Source organism: Aythya ferina (genome assembly GCF_964211825.1).
Source record: "Aythya ferina genome assembly, chromosome: 4".
Lineage (NCBI taxonomy): Eukaryota > Metazoa > Chordata > Aves > Anseriformes > Anatidae > Aythya > Aythya ferina.
The window spans coordinates 51,000,826-51,022,273 of NC_140300.1; the positions used below are offsets into that span (position 1 = coordinate 51,000,826).

The following is a 21,448-nucleotide window of genomic DNA, read 5'->3' on the forward strand; positions in this document are numbered from 1 at the left end:
ATTTTCTTTTTTCCATAAATGTCAGTTGGATCCCAAAGACATGCAAATAAAACATATTTACTAGTTCATGTATAATAATTCCACACTTCTGTCTCTATTACCATTTCTACTCCCCAAATTTAATCTTTATGTGAAACAGACAATTGTTCACTAACTCCTGAACTTTGTAATTACCAGCCTTGAAAAAACATGAGACTAACAAATAAATGAAGCCAGATAAATACTTCTACTTATCACAATCATATTAAGGTGGTACATTTCTGGAATGTATGTAATTTTCATGTTAAATTTGACTTTTATTTGCATATGCTTTATTAGTATACAGTACAATATTCAATTTACAAGAAAATGAATCAAGTCACTCTAGATTCTAAGATTTTACAATTTCTGATGTTTTGGACATTGAGAACTGTGAAAATAAGTTTACAAGATAATCATATCTGCATTTCTAAGGAGTTTTTTTTCTCCCTTAAAACACTCTCCATGTTGGAAGATGAGCTTTGTGAAAGTGTATGCTAGTATTACTTATATGTAACAAATAATTTGGGGTAAACAGGACAAGATCATAAGCCTTTATAGTTATTAAAAAATATACAGACGATTTATACTTAATTTAATGTAAATTACCTGAGAAGGGGCACTACAAGAAAGTCCCGTCAGCTCACTTATGCGGGCTGCTGCGGTTGGGTTGCTGGAGCTGATGAGGACAGGAGGACTGATTTCCATTGAGTGGCGATTCTGAGAGGACTGTGAAGACTTGTTGGACATCGTGAGGGAGGTAAAAGAGTGCCGTTTTTTGGTGTTTTTCTTTGTATCGGTGTGCTTTTGGACTGAATTGTTGTGGGCTGCCCCAGAGGTACCTTCTCCGGAGTCTACAGCAGAACCTGAGGGCTTATCCAATTCTATCAGCTGCTTGGCTGCTGTGTTAAACTACAAGAAAATATTCACACATTAATAATTAGTTTGATTTTGAGAAAATCACCCGAAGATAGCCAAAATATATTTTCCTTTTATATTTTTCATTATAGCTGAATCTAAACTATGCAATTTAAAAATGTGCCGTACTGACCTACCCTAAAAATTAGTCATTACAGAGTTAAGTTTTTAACTATCAACTCAACACGCTTTGAGTCAGTTTGTGGGAGAATAGACCAACCCCCACCTCACTACAGCCTCCTTTAATGTACCTATAGAGAGCAATAAGGTTGCCCCTGAGCCTCCTCTTCTCCAGGCTGAACAAGCCCAGCTCCCTCAGCTGCTCCTCACAGGACTTGTTCTCCAGACCCTTCACCAGCTTTGTTGCCCTTCTCTGGACTCGCTCGAGCACCTCGATGTCTTTCTTGTAGCGAGGGGCCCGAAACTGAACACAGTACTCGAGGTGCAGCCTCACCAGAGCCGAGTACAGGGGGACAATCACTTCCCTAGCCCTGCTGGCCACACTGCTTCTTATGCAAGCCAGGATGCCGTTGGCCTTCTTGGCCACCTGAGCACACTGCTGGCTCATATTCAGCCGACTATCCACCATCACTCCCAGGTCCTTCTCTGCCTGGCAGCTCTCCAACCATTCATCTCCCAGCCTGTAGCTCTGCTTGGGGTTATTGCGCCCCAGGTGCAGGACCCGGCACTCGGCCTTGTTGAACTTCATGCAGTTGGCCTCAGCCCATCGGTGCAGCCTATCCAGATCCTCCTGCAGAGCTTTCCTACCCTCGAGCAGATCGACACACGCACCTAACTTGGTGTCATCTGCGAACTTACTGAGGGTGCACTCAATCCCCTCATTCAGATCATCGATAAAGATATTAAAGAGGACTGACCCCAGTACCAAGCCCTGGGGAACACCACTAGTGACCGGCCTCCATCTGGATTTGACTCCATTCACCACGACTCTTTGGGCCCAGCTATCCAGCCAGCTTTTAACCCAATGAAGTGTACGCCAGTCCAAACCAGGAGCAGACAGTTTCTTGAAGAGAATGCAGTGGAAAACAGTGTCAAAAGCCTTGCTGAAGTCAAGGTAGACAACATCCACAGCCTTTCCCTCATCCACCAAGCACATCACTTTGTCATAGAAAGAGATCAGGTTCGTCAAGCAGGACCTGCCTTTCCTAAACCCATCCTGACTGGGCCTGATCACCTGGTTGCCCTGCAAGTGCCGCGTGATGACACTCAAGATAATCTGCTCCATGAGTTTCCCTGGCACTGAGGTCAAACTGACAGGTCTAAAGTTTCCTGGGTCTGCCCTCCGAGCCTTTTTGTAGAAGGGCATCATGTTTGCTAGCCACCAGTCCACTGGGACCTCCCCCAATAGCCAGGACTGCTGATAAATGATGGAAAGCGGCTTGGCCAGCTCCTCTGCCAGTTCTCTCAGTATCATCGGGTGGATCCCATCTGGCCTCATCGAATTGCGTACATCCAAGTGCCGTAGCAGGTCGCCCACCATTTCTTCATGGATAGTGAAGGCCACATTCTGCTCTCCATCCCCTTCCACCAGTTCAGGGTACTGGGTATCCAGAGAGCAACTGGTTTTGCCGCTAAAGACTGAAGCAAAGAAGGCATTAAGCACCTCTGCCTTTTCCTCATCTTTCGTAACTAACTTCCCTCCTGCATCCAGTAAAGGCTGGAGATTCTCCTTAGTCCTCCGTTTTGCATTGATGTATTTGTAAAAACATTTTTTGTTGTCTTTGACAGCAGTCGCCATATTGAGCTCCAGATGAGCTTTGGCCTTTCTAATTTTGTCCCTGCACTGCCTCGCAACATCCTTATAGTCCTCCCGAGTGGCTCACCCTCTTTTCCAAAGATTGTAAACCCTCTTTTTCCTCCTAAGCTCAAGCCACAATTCTCTGTTCAGCCAGGCCACTCTTCTTACCTGCTGGCTCATCTTTGGGCACCTGGGGACAGACCGCTCCTGCGCCATTAAGATTTCCTTCTTGAACAGCGCCCAGCCTTCCTGGACTCCTCTGCCCTTCAGAACCGCCTCCCAGGGGACTCTACCAACCAGTGTCCTGAACAGTTCAAAGTCAGCCCTATGGAAGTCCAAGACAGCAGTTTTACTGGTCCCCTTCCTGGCTTCTCCAAGAATGGAGAACTCTACCATTTCATGGTCACTCTGCCCAAGACAGTTTCCAACCACCACATCTCCCACCAGTCCTTCTCTGCTTGTGAAGAGAAAGTCTAGCGAGGCACCTCCCCTGGTAGGCTCACTAACCAGCTGCATCAGGAAGCTATCTTCCACGCTCTCCAGAAACCTCCTAGACTGCTTTCTCTGGGCTGTGTTGTGCTTCCAGGATATATCTGGGAAGTTGAAGTCCCCCACGAGAACAAGCGCTGACGATTTCACAACTTTTGTCAGCTGCCTGTAGAACTCCTCATCAGTCTCCTCATCCTGGTTCGGCGGTCTATTACAGACCCCCACCAGGATGCTTCCCTTGTTGGCCTTCCCGCCGATCCTAACCCATAGGGACTCAACCTTATCATTCCCAGCCTCAAGTTCCGCGACATCAAAACTCTCTCTGATATAGAGAGCCACACCACCACCCCTTCCATGCTGCCTGTCCCTTCTGAAGAGCCTATAGCCAGACACTGCAGCACTCCAGTCATGAGAGTTGTCCCACCACCTTTCCGTGATGGCAACCAAGTCGTAGCCTGCCTGCCGCACGATGGCTTCCAGCTCCTCCTGTTTGTTACCCCTGCTGCGTGCATTAGTGTAGATGCACTTCAGTTGGGCCATTGCCTTCTCTCCCAGCCTTGCCATTGTTACCCCTGGCACAGCCCCAACAATCCTAGCTTCAGTCCCATCCCCCTTCCTACCTAGTTTAAAGCCCTCTCAATGAGCCCTGCCAGCTCCTGGCCCAGGATCCTTTTTCCCCTAAAAGATAGGGACCCGTCTGCGGCCATCAGGCCAGGTGCTGAGTAAAGTGCCCCATGATCAAAAAACCCAAGATTTCTGCGTTGGCACCAGCCCCGGAGCCACGTGTTAATCAGGTGGGCTTTCCATGTCCTCTCTGAACCCCTCCCTGCCACCGTAGGGATGGATGAAAACACCACCTGCACTCCTGCTCCATCCACTAACCGACTCAGTCCCCTAAAGTCTCTTTTGATAGCCTTGAGGCTTCTCTCTTCGATGTTGTCACTGCCCGCCTGGACTATCAAAAGAGGGTAATAGTTAGAGGGGTGAACCAGGCTGGGAAGCTTTCTGGCAATGTCCCTGACCCTGGCCCCAGGGAGGCAGCAGACTTCCCTACGGGTAGGGTCAGGCCGACAAATAGGGCCCTCTGTTCCCCTGAGAAGGGAGTCGCCCACAACAATCACCCTTCTTTCTGTCCTGGTGGAGGCAGTCCTGAGGCGTGGAGTTGACTTCCTCGCCCTAGGCATCCTCCTGGGAAGACTTTCTACCTCTTCCTCAGCTACCTGTCACTCAAGCTCCAGGGCCTCAAACCTGTTGCGTAAGGGCACCTGGGAAGGTGGGGCTGGTGGGGGAGGGCATCACCTGCAATGTCGAGCAGGGACCTGTCTCCATTCCTCCTCAACTCCTAGGCCCCCTGCCTCTGCCCGACAGCAACAGGGCTGGGGGTCCACCCCCATTTGGGGTGTCTCACCCTGGCACCTGTCCTTCAGGCCGTGCAGGGAGTTGCTCCACAAGTCTATCTCATGCTCACACTCCCTGATATCCCTCAACCTCTCGACTTCCTCCTTGAGTTCTGCCACGAGTTGGACCAGGTCGTCCACCTGCTCACACCTCACGCACACAGTCTCTCTGCCCCCCTCAGGTGGTAGCAACAGGCTCAGGCACTCCCTGCACCCGGAGACCTGAACTGCCGCAGTTTTGAGGGGGCAGTCGGTCTGGGTGTGTACAGACTTCCTGGAGAGCACACTGTGCCTGGTGTACACCATTGCAGCTGAGCTAGCGGTAGACCGCCGTTAAGGAGGTGTTTGTATGGGCGGGGGGGGAGCGCTATGCCCTCCCCACTCACCCTGCCTGCGTGAACTGCCACGCCACGCCCTTCTGCCACGCCACGCCCTAACTGCCGCACCACACCCTAACTGCCTGTCCTGGTCACCACGCTCCTGGTCACCATGCTCCCTAGAGGCAGCTTATGAACGGCCGGGGAGGGGGCGCTGCTGGCTCCGCCTACGCCTCGTTCTCGCCTCGTTCACCTCCCTCGTGAGGGCTGCCGGGTCCTGGTGGCTCCCTGGAGTGGGCTCGGTGCTGGAAAAAGTAGCCCTGCCTGTTCGATCCCCTGCTCCACTGCAGAACACATCTGCCCCAGAGCCGATCGCCTCAGATGTAACACCAGCACCAGTTTTCTGTACATATTAATGTGTACCAATAAATATAACCGTTACTTGATAATTGCACCAATAATGAAGGGAAAAAAACTTTTTTCAAGAATATTACAAAGAAAGAATGAAATTAGCAACTGTGGAAACAGTATTTCCATTCTTCAGCATGTTATTTCTTCTATTTATGTTAACTGCTTTTCCACGAGTCTTAAGACCTACTATGCTCATAAGGAGTTTCAAAGAAGTATTTTAACCCAACAAAACTTTACTACACAAGTTACACATTATTAATTGCGATAGTATCAATGTAGTATTGATGTAAGTGTGTCTCATAGAAATGTCAACAGTTTATACTCATCCTCAGAAATCAGAAAATGTAACAAGTGGATAATATAAAGCAGTACAAAATATTAAAGAATACGTATATAAACACAGAAAATAAATACCACTGGAGAACCATTTATTTAAATGCGGAGATCTGGAAGGAAATTGCACACACATACACACGAGAAATAGACAAACAAGGATCAAAATGGGAATTACTGAACAATGAGAAGCTGACATAAAAACCTGCTAGGACATCGAAGCAGGAAAATTTAAATTATGGAAGGCCTTAAAGAGGAAAAAGAACCTACAATACAATGCAGTGGAAGAGGGACATAAAGGAGGATATTAAAACAGATATGAAGATGAGAACACAGAAATGTTTCCTATATGTTCTTATTATTGGCCCTTTAAAATGCAACTGAAAGGAAGAATGGTAGAGGACAATGTCACAGTAGTAAATATTCCTAAGTAAAACCTAGACACTAGATTTTCCTCCCACTGGACATGAATCATACAAGCAAAATATTTTTGTACCATTTGTGTAGAACATAAGGCATCACCATGCAGTTTTCTCTAACTAATTTGCAAACCCATTATTTTGATCAAGATTAATTAAATTTTAAATTTAGAGCATACCTACTTTTGACAGACTAGTGAAAAGTCATTTCAACACAGACCACCAACAGCAAGTTGAAGGATATAAAACAAGTAGAAAATATGATCAAAAAAAGACTATTCTGCTACTTATTCTGTCAGCATCCTACCTTTCACCATGGAAGAACTGGTAGGTTTTTCAAAGACTAATCATTTTATACGTTTTGTACTTGTAGACATTTTATTCTTCTGACCGAAATTCTTCATGCCCTTCCTGAGAATTTGTACATTCCACATTGTCTTATACACTGGCCACATCCACTTCTGTTATTATCTGTCTACTCTCTAACACCAGTTTAACAGTCTGTTCACAAATTGTCTGATCACAGAAAGAAAAACAGTACTCACTTCTATGAATTACCTAATCAGAAAAGCTAAAGGATCTCCCAAGAGTGTGGAAAAAAAAAAGCCACACTACTAAGAGCATCCCAAGGTACCTGATATACCTCAATATGTTTGTTTACCTCCTGAAACTAGCAGTGCCTGCAGAATCTGACTATTCTATACAGCAAACAACATATTAGGGAAAAGTTAAGGCTTACTCATGGGATTGATTCAAATATAAGCAACATACTGAGCTTTCTTATGGAAAAAAAAAACAAGCACAGGACAGTAGCATGCAACCTAACCACAGACATGAGCTGATGACTGGCCTTTTTGCAGAAACAACTCGAGGACAGGAGTACTGAACAGTATTTTGCAGAGTGCACTTCAGCTCTTCATTAAGAAATTAAGAATTTGCACACATTTTCCAAAGAAATGGCTAGCCACCACTCCAGGTCATGATGGTAATGCTGTTCCTACTATGAAGTGTCTGAATACAGCATTTCTTTCTGCTGCAAATGTCCCTTTATCTATTTCCATATTTTCCATGTCAGAGGTTTTCCTGAAAAAACACCTCTAAATTGAAGCTTAACTTTTACCTTCACATATTTTTATTCTTTTTTTTTTTTTTTTAATTAACAATTTTATTTTATTTTTTACTGTATCAGGTAGCCTGAAACCCAATTCCCCTCCACATAGAAACCCAAGAAATAGACCAACATCCCAAATGGGAACAATATGGAGTCAGCTCAGTGCTCCTTGAGGGGTCTAGGCCAACAGGCAACCTTCCGCCTGCTTGCAGCTGTCTGGAGAAATTACCAACTAGACTACCACGAAAGACCTACTTCTAAGCCCCTTATCGTTGTGCTTTACTGCACTTATTTAGCAAATGCATTCTGGTATTTTTCACTCACATGGAGACAGATGGAATTCAAATATCATCACTTTCTGAAATTAAATGAAACTACTACCTCCTCCCTCAAATAATCTTTCTATTCATCTTCATCCAAAATTTTTATTTATGAAATTTTACTCCATCATCATCTGTCGAGGAGCTATTTTTCCACATCACCAGCACTATTATTAGTCAAATACGAATTCCTAGACTGCATTTGACTTTCACCTTTATATTTTGAAACAAAGGAGCAGATTGCAATCGGAACTTAGGCAAACATTGCCCTTATCTGACATTACTGTTTCTTGCTAAGCATCATCCTGGAGGACAGGTGGTAGATAAGAAACCTAAATTCAGCTTTGCAGTTAAGGTTTCAGAACAAACATAAACCATCAGAAGAATTGTTTTGCAAAACCTGAACAGATCCTGAGCACAGCTGCATCTACATTAATTTATGAAACAAACTCAGTAGTTCAGTATTGCCATTTTTGATTGGGAAATTAATCAAAACTGTGACATTCTGAAATTGTCATTAGATGAGAACATTGATATTATGACATTCAAATATAGCGTGAATGAGACTACGATTTTTTACTCAAAACTAACAAACTGGTTTTAAGCATAATATAAAATATTCACTTTTTCCATATTTTTCTGTTTTAAAGTGTGGGCAGGCAAAAAGAAAAGTTTTCATAAAAGGCTTAATCTTATTCTTCCAAGTTGTTATTGCTACAAAAGTATTTAAAATTAGCTCACATAATCTAATACTACTGGAGTGTTGCACTCCAGTACAAACACTCCTGTTTGGTACTAGAAGAGATGCTGACAAAAAAAAAACCCTGACACAGTAGGTACATAAAATCTTATTTTCCCATTGATGAAAATGTAACATTAAGTGATGGATGCAGCAGCATAAACTGACAATGAACTTAAAAATCTACAATGATGAACATTCAAGATACGGAAGAAAATACTTTCCTGTATTTCTGAAAGACTGGTTGCAAATAACACTAGGGGACATGGATTAATACAAAGATGTTTCCTCGCTGTTCACATTAACTTTGAAAAACAAGAGCTGTCATTATTTTCTACTGACATTTTGATTGAAAAGTGATTTCTCTTACCTAGTCTTTCATTTTTCAATTCTAGATGTTCATATTTTTCTAATTGTTAAAAGTGCTGAATGACTTGCAATAATTCAAATAGGTTTTAGATTTTGAGTGTGTTTACTAAGTGTTAAACCACATCAAAGCGTCAAATTTGCGGTTCTAAGAAATTTATATTCTACCCCAAGCTGCATTCTATTTTGAAAAAATCTGTTTAGTTCTTATTTTTTGTTAAGAGATAAACGACTCATGAAATTAATTGTACAGTTTCTGTACTCCCTGCATTTACTTTTGTCACTGTGCAAGAACTTGGCTGACTCACTTTTAATGCAAATGTGTTGAAATTCCATCAGTCAAGTCTAGTAATTTAGATAATATTAATCAGGACTTGCTCTAATAAAGCTAAAAAGCTTTTTTGTTTGTTTGTTTTAGCAGTTTTCCCTCATATAAAACATTTTTTTTCAATGTTTTGCATAATTTATTTTTCACTTGCAGAGAGAAGTAATTATTTCACAGTGCCATGTGTCTACAGATAAAGACATAATGGTCTGTGAGTCAGTTAACAAATTATACTCTTAATGCAATCACTATTAAGATATTTCTCAAAATGTTTTCAGTCCTAGCTTTTATTACTATCACAAATATAATAAAACAAAGTGATCTAAAATAATAGACTGGCAATCACTGCAATGATTAAATATTCTTCCAGGTAAAAAGTTGCCTTCAAACATAGTCATTTAGAATTTTTCATGGACTTCAACATACCTGAAGTTTTACTCAGTGACCTCACAGTACAAGAAACATTTTAACTATCAGACATACATATCACAGAATAAACAGAACAAGCTGTCCTCGTTTTAAAGTTAATGACTTCAGACACTAAAATCTCCAGTAAATGCAGCTACTGCCTGACATTAAAAAAACAACAACACATAAACAAAATTAGTGGACTGACATGCACAGGGCAAAGATGCAGCTGTCATTATGACAAAAACAGGTAACAGTTACAGGGTTGCAAAATATAACTAAAAATACCATACTGGAATACCTAAAAAATATGAATTACTTTAGTTTTTAGTGTCATTAGTGGTTTAATTGTTTAGTGTCTATGAATGGTTTAATTGTTTACATCAACTGCCTGCATATTTTCAAGGACAATAATTATATAATCTCAGAAAACAGACATTTCAAAATTCATTTTGGTTTTTGGTATGTATCACTGCTCTTCACTACAGCAACTGTTTCAGTTCAGTATGTGCTGGGGAAAAAAAAACAGAACACACTTATCTGATCTGAAGTATCCCTTTGGGTATATTTATTTCTCTAGATTTCCCACACTGTATTATTGAGGATTTGAGAATGTGTATAAAAGTGTTCATGCCTACTCTAAAAAGGTTTGTTGAAGATACATTTTCTTAGTTGATGGAATTTGTCTGAAAATTTCAACAGTGAAATACATTTTGTGACTACCATTTTAAGATAAATTGTGTGTTTTTAACAGGAAATCTCCATTTTGCAAACTTTTATATAAATGGAAACTGAGGTGTTAGCTAAATAGTTAGCCCAAATGGCAGCCCTAGGGAAGGATTTTTTCTGACTTGGCTAAGTTAAGTGATTTATTTAAAAGAAGCACCAGGAAAATGCTGTACTGTCTGAATTGAAGGGGCAGTTAACTGCAAGGAGATAGGAATTAACAGCCAGAGGCAAAAACTTCGTTCATCTTTTGAAAGCTTCTTAAATTGAAGACAGAATTGGACTGAATAAGTTGAAACCTTTATGGTTTTGTGTGTGTTTTATTATTATAACTATTCTGTTTATTTTTAAGTTGTATGAAATTTTCTGTCCCCAGGTATACAGACCTTTAAGCCAACCTATAAAAATCATTACACATCATATAGAAAACAAGAGTTTTCTATACCGTTTGAAAACTTTTTATAAAAACCTCACCATCTCATCAGGGTGTTCAGGAATCGAACACCTGACTTAACACTTAGTATGGTTACACATTTCTCCTGTGACCTGAAGCAGGTATTTCTCATCCCACCTCTAATGTGAAAGTACTTCCTTTCATCTTTGTTACATTTATTTAAATAGAATCTCCTCAGTGCAAGAACTCCATCTTACCATGTGTCCATAGCATACCTAGCAGAAAAAGACAAACAGTATTCCAAGCCTCTGTATCTTTATGTAATGCCAACTACAATAACTATTGCTGCAGCTGTAGATTCTGGTCTTAATCACTTATTTCTATATAGAAGATAAATAGTTTTCGATGTGAAACCCTAAAAGGCAAGGGAAACTTTCTCAAGCACTACCTCTCACTGCAAGTTGTCATATCAGATTTGAGAAATCCAGGATTATACAGAGCATTTTATCTAACAGTCTGTTTGATGTGAAGTTTGATGCTTTACTTGCTTAACAGCCTATATTCTCTAACTTTCTAGCTATGCTCATTTGGTTTTGAGAGGCAGGTATTAGGGACAGTGCAAAAATTACTATTTCGCAGACTTACTGATGGCTTTCATTTTGTAGTTAAGTGTGGTTTGTGATTGACTGCGTGACTCACAGTACTAACAAGAAAATGCAGTGACTGTCTCCAAGTACTTTGATTCCAATTTCATTTGATGAAAATACGTATCAAATAGCTAAATAAAAATCACTTGTTCAGCAGCTGAGGTCATGAACTTTCCCTAACTAAGCACACAGATTATTCTAGGTCTAAAATTATTTATATCTCAGGTTATTTTAGAATCATCAATAGTACCATTATTTTAAAAATACTATCAAGTAACTGCAAGAGTTTGCTTTCATAAGATGAAATACACCGTGGGCACAACCTTACCAATAGCCCAACTGTACTCACCTCAACATATGAGATTGGAAATATTCCTATCTTGTCAGCCAGCATTCCTTCTGCCCAGTTTTCATCCACTCGACGTATTACAGTCAGAACATCATCCTGTGTGAACATGCAGTGATTATGTCTCCCAGCTCTAATTAAACTTCTAATTAAATTTCCCTCCATAATGCACGGGTAATCAGAGAAGGCAGTATGTGGACAAGTACCGCAGAGAAGGCACTCCGTAACACAAACATGCTGCTCTTGGGTTTGAAGTTCATTTTGTTGGAGGTCAGCTAACCATCCACAGCCAACCATAGCCATTTGACTTTGTCCTTCATAACAGACTTCTTGTCATGTTCAGCCTGTTGTACTCTATCAGCCCCACTTTTAAGTCCTGTCATTAATCAACAGAACCTCAATTTTTTTTACGTCTCAGCAGACTCTTTACCCAAACTTCCCTAGGTGTTGCTCTTCAACTTAAATAGATAAGAACACTGGTAAGTAGTATGACTTCTTTCAGATACATATTGAACTTTTGATTTTAGATACGATTTTGAGAACATTACATTTATAAAGTTTCATAGGCATATTAAACATTGCTATACTGAGTTACACATTTACTTCATAGGTAAGTTAAAGCATGTGGAAACAGATGCCCACTCAAGCAAGACTGTATATCAAAAAAAAAAAAAAAAAAAAAAAGAAACAGCCAACAATCTAACCAAAACATGCAAGCCAATGCCAATTAGCTAGGTTTCATATATGCACTTGTCCTAACTTCAGGAAAGGAGATAAAACTTGTCGCTTTTAAAATTTTACCCATCCTTTCCATTTTTAATAAGTAAGTGCAAAAATGTGATTGGCTCACATTTATCTTGAAGCATTTTTATGCAATTTCATAAACTAAAGAATCACAAACCAAAAAAGGAACAGTTCCAATACTTGTTAAAACTCAGCATCATTTTGTGCTTTGCAAGATAGAAAATTAATTACAACAATGTAAGAAGAAATGTCATGTTTTCCAAAAGGCAATTAGTTATATTATGGAACAACAAAATTCAGTAGTACTTTGTATTTAGTATCTGGAGCCTAAAAATGTCACTTACTAAACACAAAGCTAAAAATTAGCACCAATTTCTGACAATTTTAAGTGAGCGTTTCTTTAGAAGATGGAACACTTAATTCATAACATAGATTATTTCTCAGAAATTAAGACTGCTATTCCTGTAATTATGAAAAACTGTATTCTCAAAAATAAAGCCTCAGAGAAACTGTATGTAACTCAGAAAGAAAAGGAAGGTGAAACTAATCTACAAGTGAGAAATACATATGGAATTATCTCCCCTTTTCATATTTGTACAGATCCATTAAAAACAGACAAGACTACTGAACTCTTATTATTTCGTATCCAAGCGAATGAAATTATTAAAAGAAAATACTATTTTTATTCAGTTTTTACCTTTGCAAATGGTAAACAGTCTTTATCTGCTTCCTTGTCTTTTACTTCAAAGTCATAAAGTGCTTTGCACTGAGGCGGAGGTTGAGGTAAAGGTTTAATAATCTGAACAAAGTTGGTAGGAAAAAAGCCATGGATGCCATTGACTTCTCCATGATACCAATTTTCATCCACCTGTCGACGCAAAATGATGATGTCTCCTTTACTGAACTTAAGATCTCCAGGTTCTTTTCCCTCATAGTTGTACAATGCTTTGGCACATGGTAACTGAGGTACACCCTAAAGAAAAGGAAAAAAGAAAAGATTGCTAGAATTAGGTAAACATTACTAAACTGAAGTTATATTGCATTATTTGGGGGACTATGCATGCTGATGTATAAGAATTCATAGTAAAATTATACATAATATAATTATTTCACTGTAGCAATTCTACTGGTTTTACCTAAACATATAGGAAGAGCTTCAGTTCTGTACAGTCTTAATTATCATTTTCCTCTAAATTTCATGATTTCCAGTAATGCTGCAATATTGAAACACCAAAGAAGCAAAATAAAGAGCATTATATTTTAACTCTTACATACAAATTCACTAAGCTTATCAGTTCAATATTAAAAAGAAGCAAAAAAACAGCAACACATTACTGGGAAAAAAAAAAAACAACAGACTACTGAGAAGTATTCTGACCACTTGAGAGAGCCGACAGAAGAATTCTGCAAGAAAATGCAGCATCAGAATAACAAATTTGCTGTACAACCTTTGGGGCATGTTTTCTGCCTGTCTTGCTTCCTTATTAATGAGGAGCATGAGGACATAAGGGAGGTGTTTTCCAGCCTGAAAAACAAATCTCACTTGATTAAAGGTGAGAGATTTCATCCTGGAACAACCCCTTTTATTTATTTATTCTTCAAACATGGCAAAAAGAATTACTGAATAAAACCAGTTGAAGGTTTGTATCCTTGGGTTTTCTTTTGATTCCTCTATAATAACTTAAAACTATAGGTCATTAGTGCTGCTCTTGAATGCATGTCAGAAACATTACAAAATAATACAGTGTCATCCTTCCTTAAAGAGTGAGCCTCTACAACTCCAGTATTAGGGCTTGTTCTTTCAAAACTCTTCTTTCTCCAAATTTAAGTATTTAGAGGGGAGCTCAACCCTTTAATGATGTAAACAGCAGTAACTTCCCTTACCAACACAGCTTTTCCGTAACAAAGACAACATTTATTTCAACTACAGCACAGCATTTTACATCTTTAATGCAATCCCATACAGAAAAGATAAATTGTAATGAATTTCAACATTGGCAGTATTATTCACCATGGTCTACGCCATGATACATCTCTCCTCTCATGTTTTCTACCACAACAGATTGTAAATTGAAGTTGAACACGCAATATCTCAGGAGGTATGCAATGTAAGAAAATTCTCAGAAGGAATTACCACTTAAGAGACTGTGTCATTAGTCAGAAGGCAGAGTACTTCATAATTTATTTCATATTTACCACTTACAATTCTGTCTTTCAATATAATCCCATTTCTCTGGGTACCTTTAATTTTTGTGCATGGCTTTATAATCATAATAATTTCATGAACAAGTAAGTGATATCTTAAAGATTAGCTTATTTAATAGTTTTCTTTCTATACCAAAATGTCAAAGGAATTATACATATATTTATTCATATATATACACACATACACACACAAAGGTACAGATGAGTATGATTTACACATGAACACAGGCAAACCACAGTTCATTCTAGCGCAGCCAGCATAGGCACTAAAACTATTATATTATTAGTATTCATACAAATATTCGCAAAATCTGGTGATCTTCAGACTGATTCAAACAGTACTTTTCTTCACGATCACACTTGTTGGCATTGGCACACATTATAAACAGCAATGGCACACTTTATGAGCCCAGATGGGGAAAATGACTAAGATATCAACTAGAGTTTGTAGGCTCTGACTGACCAAAGGGGAAATTCAGAGCCACGAAAGAAGCATGCCTCTATATAACAGAGGAAGCACCACTTGCTTATCCATTTCCCCCCCAAATAAAAATAAACAAACTACAAGAATCCTTCTGCACTTCAACGATTACAATCCAAAGAGCTACCTGGTAGAAAGAGGGCTCCGAGCACTTACAGCTATGACAAGACAATTTCCTTTCTCTCTTGTGCCAAGGTTGTCACCAGGGCTGTCCCTGGGCGCTCACCCGGTGGTCCCCAGAGAAAGCCACCTGTGTCCCTGTACCAGGGAAGAGCTTAAAGAGTAGCTCTGTATTCTGAAATATGGTCAGAAAAAAATCCCTTTTTGGAGATGCAAACAAAACCAAAACAAGACAGGAGTGTGAGTGGAACAGATCCTGTCAAAGGATCTGCACTTGTTCTCAGCCAGGTTACCAACAATTAAGGAGAAAAGGGTTAAATGACTTGGGAGAGAAAGCAGGAGAATGCCTTTTCCTTCTGCAGCAGGCAAAGGATAAAAGGGGAAGGCTGGGGTGGGTTACGGCCCACCACCGTGCCCTGTACATGCGTGGCCTGCCCGGGCAGCCCTCAGGGGCCTGGTGGTCGCAGCTCTCGGCCGCCACGCTCAGCAGCCTCCCCTCTGCCCCTCCGCCTGCTCACCAGGAGGGCAGGCCGCGACGATAACGCTGAGCCAGAGTTTACAGTTCACTCCCCGTCTCTCGCTTGGCTAAACATGAAAGGAAGGCTTTGGAAGAAAAACTTTGCACTCTATCCTGAGGTTTGCAGCTGCCATTCACCCTGGGGCTCTTTGAGGAAGCAACCAAAGAACAGACAAAAAAACCAACCATTTTAGGAAATGAAAATTTAAAACCCAGAAAGACATCATGCAAAATAGGTTTCTTAAAATTATTTCCTCAGTCGTCCTCATGCAATAACAAATATTCAGATTTCTAATGCTAATGCTTAAATGCAAACTGTTTAAATTCAGTTTTAGCTAAGGCATGGATATACATCCAAAGACCCCTTTACAGAAAATAACATACAGTGACATCAAAACCAACAGCTGAACAAGAATATCAAAAAGAGCATATGCATCCATTTATATATGAGGCTGGGATTTCTTAGATTTCCCTGTATTTCTTCTCCCCATCCAGATATTTTGTCTTAGAAACCTACAGATCTCCTGTGCAGTTCTCTTTGGATTTATACGTTCTCTTTAGTCACCTTCTTTCTAGCTTTCCTTTTACTTTTTAATGGACAACTGTATGTATGTTTCATGAGCTTAAGCCAAGAGAAACTTATGCCTGCACAGAAACACGAGATCTGATTTCCTTTTAAAAAGAAGTTTCTGTGGCAGAGGCCCAAGCATAAATGTGCTTACACTGGCATAAAACAGTGCTCGTTGCGTAACTTATTTCACTTGGACAACCAGCGCAAGCTGAAGGAGCAAAAACTACCACCTCCCCTCCTGCTGCCACCACGGAAACGAATTCAGCAGGTAGCGGGGCAGCCGCCTCCTGGCCTCGTCCCAGCCTCCCACCGTGGCGCTGCCACTGGGCTCCGCACTCCTGCAGGCACGTCGTCCCATCCCGCTGCGGCTGCTGCTGGGACGTGCCCTGGGTTCTCGCATCAGCCAGCTGAATTCACCCGTGTTACCTGCTCAGCTTTCAGCTGTTTGAGATTCCCAGACACTGAGTGTCTTCAAAGGAGCACGCAGGCTTTTTACTGAGCACTGGACAGACAGAAAAGCTTTCTGAAACTGCCTAGATGCAAAACCAAAGCCTATCATCCTCCACAAACACTGGCCTGCTCAGACAGCTCAGCAGCAGCTTTTATGCCCAGCCTTCCAAAATTACCTCTGCCTTTCCTTAGAGAAAGTCTAAAACTGGGAGTTACTATCATTTTGATCTGTGTTGTAAAAGGATCTTTAATAATCGTCAATTATTTGCAATTCTATTACAGGTCAAGACAGAAAAATGATTTTTCTTCTATTTTTACTTGCATTTCCATGGAGTTCCTCAACCAAACTAAGTCACTAATCACCAGCACAAGATGAGAAATCAATGATTCCTGAAAATCTCCAATTACACAGCAATTTTAAGTACAATAACTTCAGTGCTATCAAGGTGCCTTTATCAGTATAACATTTTTTGCCTTAAGAACCAGTATTGTAAGACACACTTGGTTGCCAGCACAAACTGCCTTTACATAAGAGAGGTGTTTGTTAATATGCTGCAGGAACTATAGCAGCCAGTGGGTTGGCAAGGCAGATTTGGGTCAGGCGAGCTCTCTGCATGTACCTTCTGCAGTACGTGCAGGCATACCCAAGATCTCATCTTCTGACTCCTATTCAAAAAAACCTTTTCAACGACAACATATTGTCCCTTTTAATCTTCTTGTTCATTCTCCTTCATCTTGTTGATCTTCTGACTCAGATCTTTCAATCACTTTTTTTTTTTTTTTTTTTAAATATGTATTTTTCTTCTCTTACCTTGTTTGGCCTTTACCAAGCTGCTCAGCCCTATCTGCAGATCATCCCATGTCATACCTACATTTTTTTCATGTCTCTTTCATCTAAGCTGGCTCCAACACCTGTTTCTGAGTCTTGATTTAAAGCCACCTGATCTGTCCGGTTTGCAGAGCTATTTTCTTCGTTTCAGCCTCCTTTGTTCTTACTGTAGCTGTGCTTAAAATTTTCATGTATTGTAGGACAAAGCTTATGTGAACACTTTGCTGAAAACCTTCTTAAACTGCTTACATTAATGTTTCCTTCAGTAGGATTTCCTTCTAAGCAAAGGAAACACGCTCCCTTCTGTAAGTCATACATGTACTGCTGTCACCAGAACAAATCAGGTACTCAGTTTTACAGAACACAACAACCTAGAGGTTTAATATTTTAAACTACATCTTCCCATTTCTTTTTGTGTTCCAGAACATGAAGTGTCTCCATAACCCAAGAAGAACATTAAAAGCTGCTCCTTGCCTTTTTTGCCTTTTTTTTTTTTTTTGCTAATCTAAGGAATGATACAAACAAGGTCAGATGTGCTCCAAGAGGCTAAAGTGTAGTATTATTAACCTGCATTCAACACTAAATTAGTAATTAAATCAATTTTACATACTTTCACCATTACAACTTTCTTGGAAGATTGCAAAGGTCATGAGTACAAATGTAATAATTTCTATTTATAGAGCTTCTGAGGTACCTGCCATATGAATGATAAAAATGTGAGATTACTTCTATGAGGAGGCTCTATCAGGTTGCCAGCATGCTGTAGTAACCATAAAAACAAACCTTTGGCATCACATGATGTAAATTACTATTGCTCTCCTGAATATACTGAGACACTATCTGACAGTTCACTTTTTTCTGTGACAGCTCCTTAGATTAGGGAAGTAGGTGATGTTAATGTGGGTAAGTATATCCATTTCCACTAGCTTCTAACGATATAGCTGTACTAGATCTTCTTGTTCTTAGCATACCTACAAAATAACCACACATTTGACTTAAAACAGTAACAAGATTTGTAGTTGTTTGAAACTGGCATGTTTAAGTACAGTTAGCTGTGACTTGGTGCAGTTTTTAATTTTAGTAAAAGTTGCTCTTTTAAATAAATAACATTGAGAGAACATTAGCTGGCCAGATTACCTCAGAAATCCACCCATGTGCAATTTATCAGTGACCTACATAACAATTTTGAAGCAAGATTACTTTTTTATCCCAGTCCCCCCCCCCTTTTTTTTTCATAAAGCACAACTGCATCAACATATTTGTTATTCTTTTCAAAAAACTAAACAACTGCAATCAGGAAAAAAATCGATTCTCGGTAAATGAAGGAACTGACCAGTATTTTTACAATTATTTAATTTAACAATCAAGTTAAAATCTATTTTGTAGACTTGCAAAGCTTCACTGCTACTAGCTAACTATCAGAGATCACATTTTTTTTTATCTGTACTAATGCGAATACCTGCTAATTAACAGCAATACTACCTCTAGACGTCATAGCGTGTGACATACCAAAATACTATTAAAGTAAAAGGACTTGAACTTCCAAGTTTCAGCCAGCTAACAGCCTGGAGTTGCGAGCACTCCTAGAGCCCTTTGACTACCCAAGTCTTTCCAGGCCTTTATCAGTTAACTTTGCTCTTGGCAAATTTCGGCAGAACTTCACAAGATTGGCTCAGGAAAACCCTGCATTTTGTAATAGGAGGGTTGCATTTCTCCTCACTTAATTCTTGTACGTTGTTTTGAGGTAAATTACCAGTGGCCAGCTCAAAGTGACAGAGTTGGTTTACGAAAGCCATTTTTGCTTCATCTGCCTTAACTGCTTTTAGCATACATAGAAGAAAATATTTTGGCATTTTTTATTGTCTGATGTCAAGAAATAAATACAAGGTTGTTTAATATAGGTATGAGAAACTGTCTCCCACAAAGGTGTTTTGAAATTAAAAGCTGGAATACAGGAGAATGAAAGGAATTTAAAAATGTTGCCTTAAGGCCGAAACAATCAGACTAATAACATGAAAGGTTAGAAAGGGACATTTACAAAGCTTCCCAAAGGCACTTAGCCTAGTCGCTTTCTGTGCAATACCTGTGTTCTTGAAAACTTTTAAAATGAAAAAAATCAGTGTCTTCAGAATGCCAGCTTCTCTCCTTCTCCTATCAGAAACACAATGTTCTCAGCTACTTACTTTTCCACGGACGGTTAAATAAAGTTTTAAACACTTTCCACTAAACTAAGCTCTCAAAATAAACAAAAAAGGAAGCAAAAACATAGGAAAAAAAAAAAAGTAGAATGAAGAAAAGGATTATGCTCTGCACAGCATATGTCCCCAAATACATTAACCATATGCACTCAACAGGTTAAAGATTCCTTTTGCCATTGGGAGGGGGAGGCAAAAAAAAAAAAAAAAAAAAAAAGAAGCACAGGGAAACCAGACGGTATACAAGTCAAACTCGGGAAGACTAAGGTAACTTTCAAGATCCAAGAAAGAATTTGGGCCTGCGTTCTTACTGATTGTGAAGAGGAATGCCAAAGCATATCAGACAATTTCATTCCAAGTCTTTAAATTTTTTTGATTCATTGTTTACCACAAAACCATTTTGTTTTGAAAAAAATAGATCCTTGAAAGAATCCAAACAAAAATTTAAAGGGTACACTAAAGTAGCGCTAAGATGTTTATATAAATTGTTCTTCTCAAAAGCAAAAGCTCGCTTTAAAGATCTGCTCTTACAGCTGCTATACCAACCCTGTTGGTTAGCCTGAAAACGCTGCTAGTCCCATGGGTTTTCTCTTGGTATGTTATGACTGACTGCTGTTTGATGTCTCCATAAAACTGTTAATTTTTCTTGTCCCAATGCCATTTCAGAGTACAGCAATGTGGATTTCCTAATCTGTTTAGGGACCTCAAATTGTTCTGCAGTATAATTTTATTCCATTTCACTTAAACTCTTTCACCAACATATTTTTCAAAGCATTCTGTTCTCATGTAATATCATCTATGGCTTCTAATACCAGAAAACTGCATCCCTCAAGCAGAATAAAGAAGGAAGACACTCAGCTGTCTTGGCAAGCCTATATACAGAGGAGCAGTAAAACTGGGAGACTGCGTAGCAGGACTTAGCAGTCCCACTGCAAACTGCACTGAACTGCTGTATATCCCTGAAGAGGTCTCAGCGTGGGGTAGGAGTTCTAAAATGTATTTAGTGCTCCCCAGCCATATCCAATTTGTCAAAACTAAAACCCCTGGGGACTTCCCAAGTTACACTGGTATGTGTCAACACTAAGTGCTTTGGAAAGTTTTGCTGTTTCTACTTTCTCAACATACACTTATGAAAGTGCAAGAAACTTACCTCACAGGTATTAACTTTATGAAGAAAAAGTTAGGAAAATGATCCTTTTTAAAAAACTGTCAAGAACATCTACTTCATGTAGATGCAATAGATTAGAGATCCAAAGTTGTGAAGTTGTATTTGTATTTTTCCTGCCAGTTTGAAAAAAGTCACTTATCTTTGCAATCATAAGGCACAGACTTTTTTTTCTTTTTTTTTTTTTTTTTAGGAAAGAAAACTGAATCAGAAAAATGTAGAGAGAAGAAACAAACAAAAAAGTATCAGGATAATGTGCATGTAGGTGAAGAGTCTGTCAAAGAACTGGGAAGAAGATGTAAAAGACTTATAAAGATCACATCTTAAGTAGTTCTCCATGGTACCATTGAAGCTCAGAATCCAGAGCTATTCAGTTGATCAAAATGTCAAATTCCTAGACAGCATTTCTGCTTTTAGCAAGAATCCTGATTTTACCTAGTAGCTTAGTAAGTGCCTGTTATAACTATTCACTCCCCACCCAAAATCTGGGAATTCTGATAACTTTCCTGTGCCAATAGCGATCCTTCAACAACACCTGCTTTTTTATTTGCTTATATGAAGAACTTTTGATTGTTTCCACAAGATCACCTAAGGTGCAAAAAACACCTCTGAAAACTATCAAACTACAGACCACATCTGAGCATTACATTCTTTCCCACACAGCTATTGTGCAGCCTTCCCTTTTTACTCTTCATTTCACTTTCCACGTAACCTGGAAATTCCACATC

General features: G+C 39.6%; 1 protein-coding gene across 1 annotated transcript in view; it reads right to left on the reverse strand.

The window, feature by feature from the left end:
• Positions 1 to 21,448, reverse strand: part of SH3RF1 (SH3 domain containing ring finger 1) — an 86,686-nt gene that overhangs the window by 26,346 nt on the left and 38,892 nt on the right. The window contains exons 3-5 of the mRNA XM_084518333.1: positions 12,885 to 13,160; positions 11,447 to 11,542; positions 628 to 930 (exon numbers count right to left, since the gene is read on the reverse strand). Coding sequence (XP_084374459.1) covers positions 628 to 930; positions 11,447 to 11,542; positions 12,885 to 13,160 — 675 coding nt within the window. The remainder of the gene's footprint in view (positions 1 to 627; positions 931 to 11,446; positions 11,543 to 12,884; positions 13,161 to 21,448) is intronic.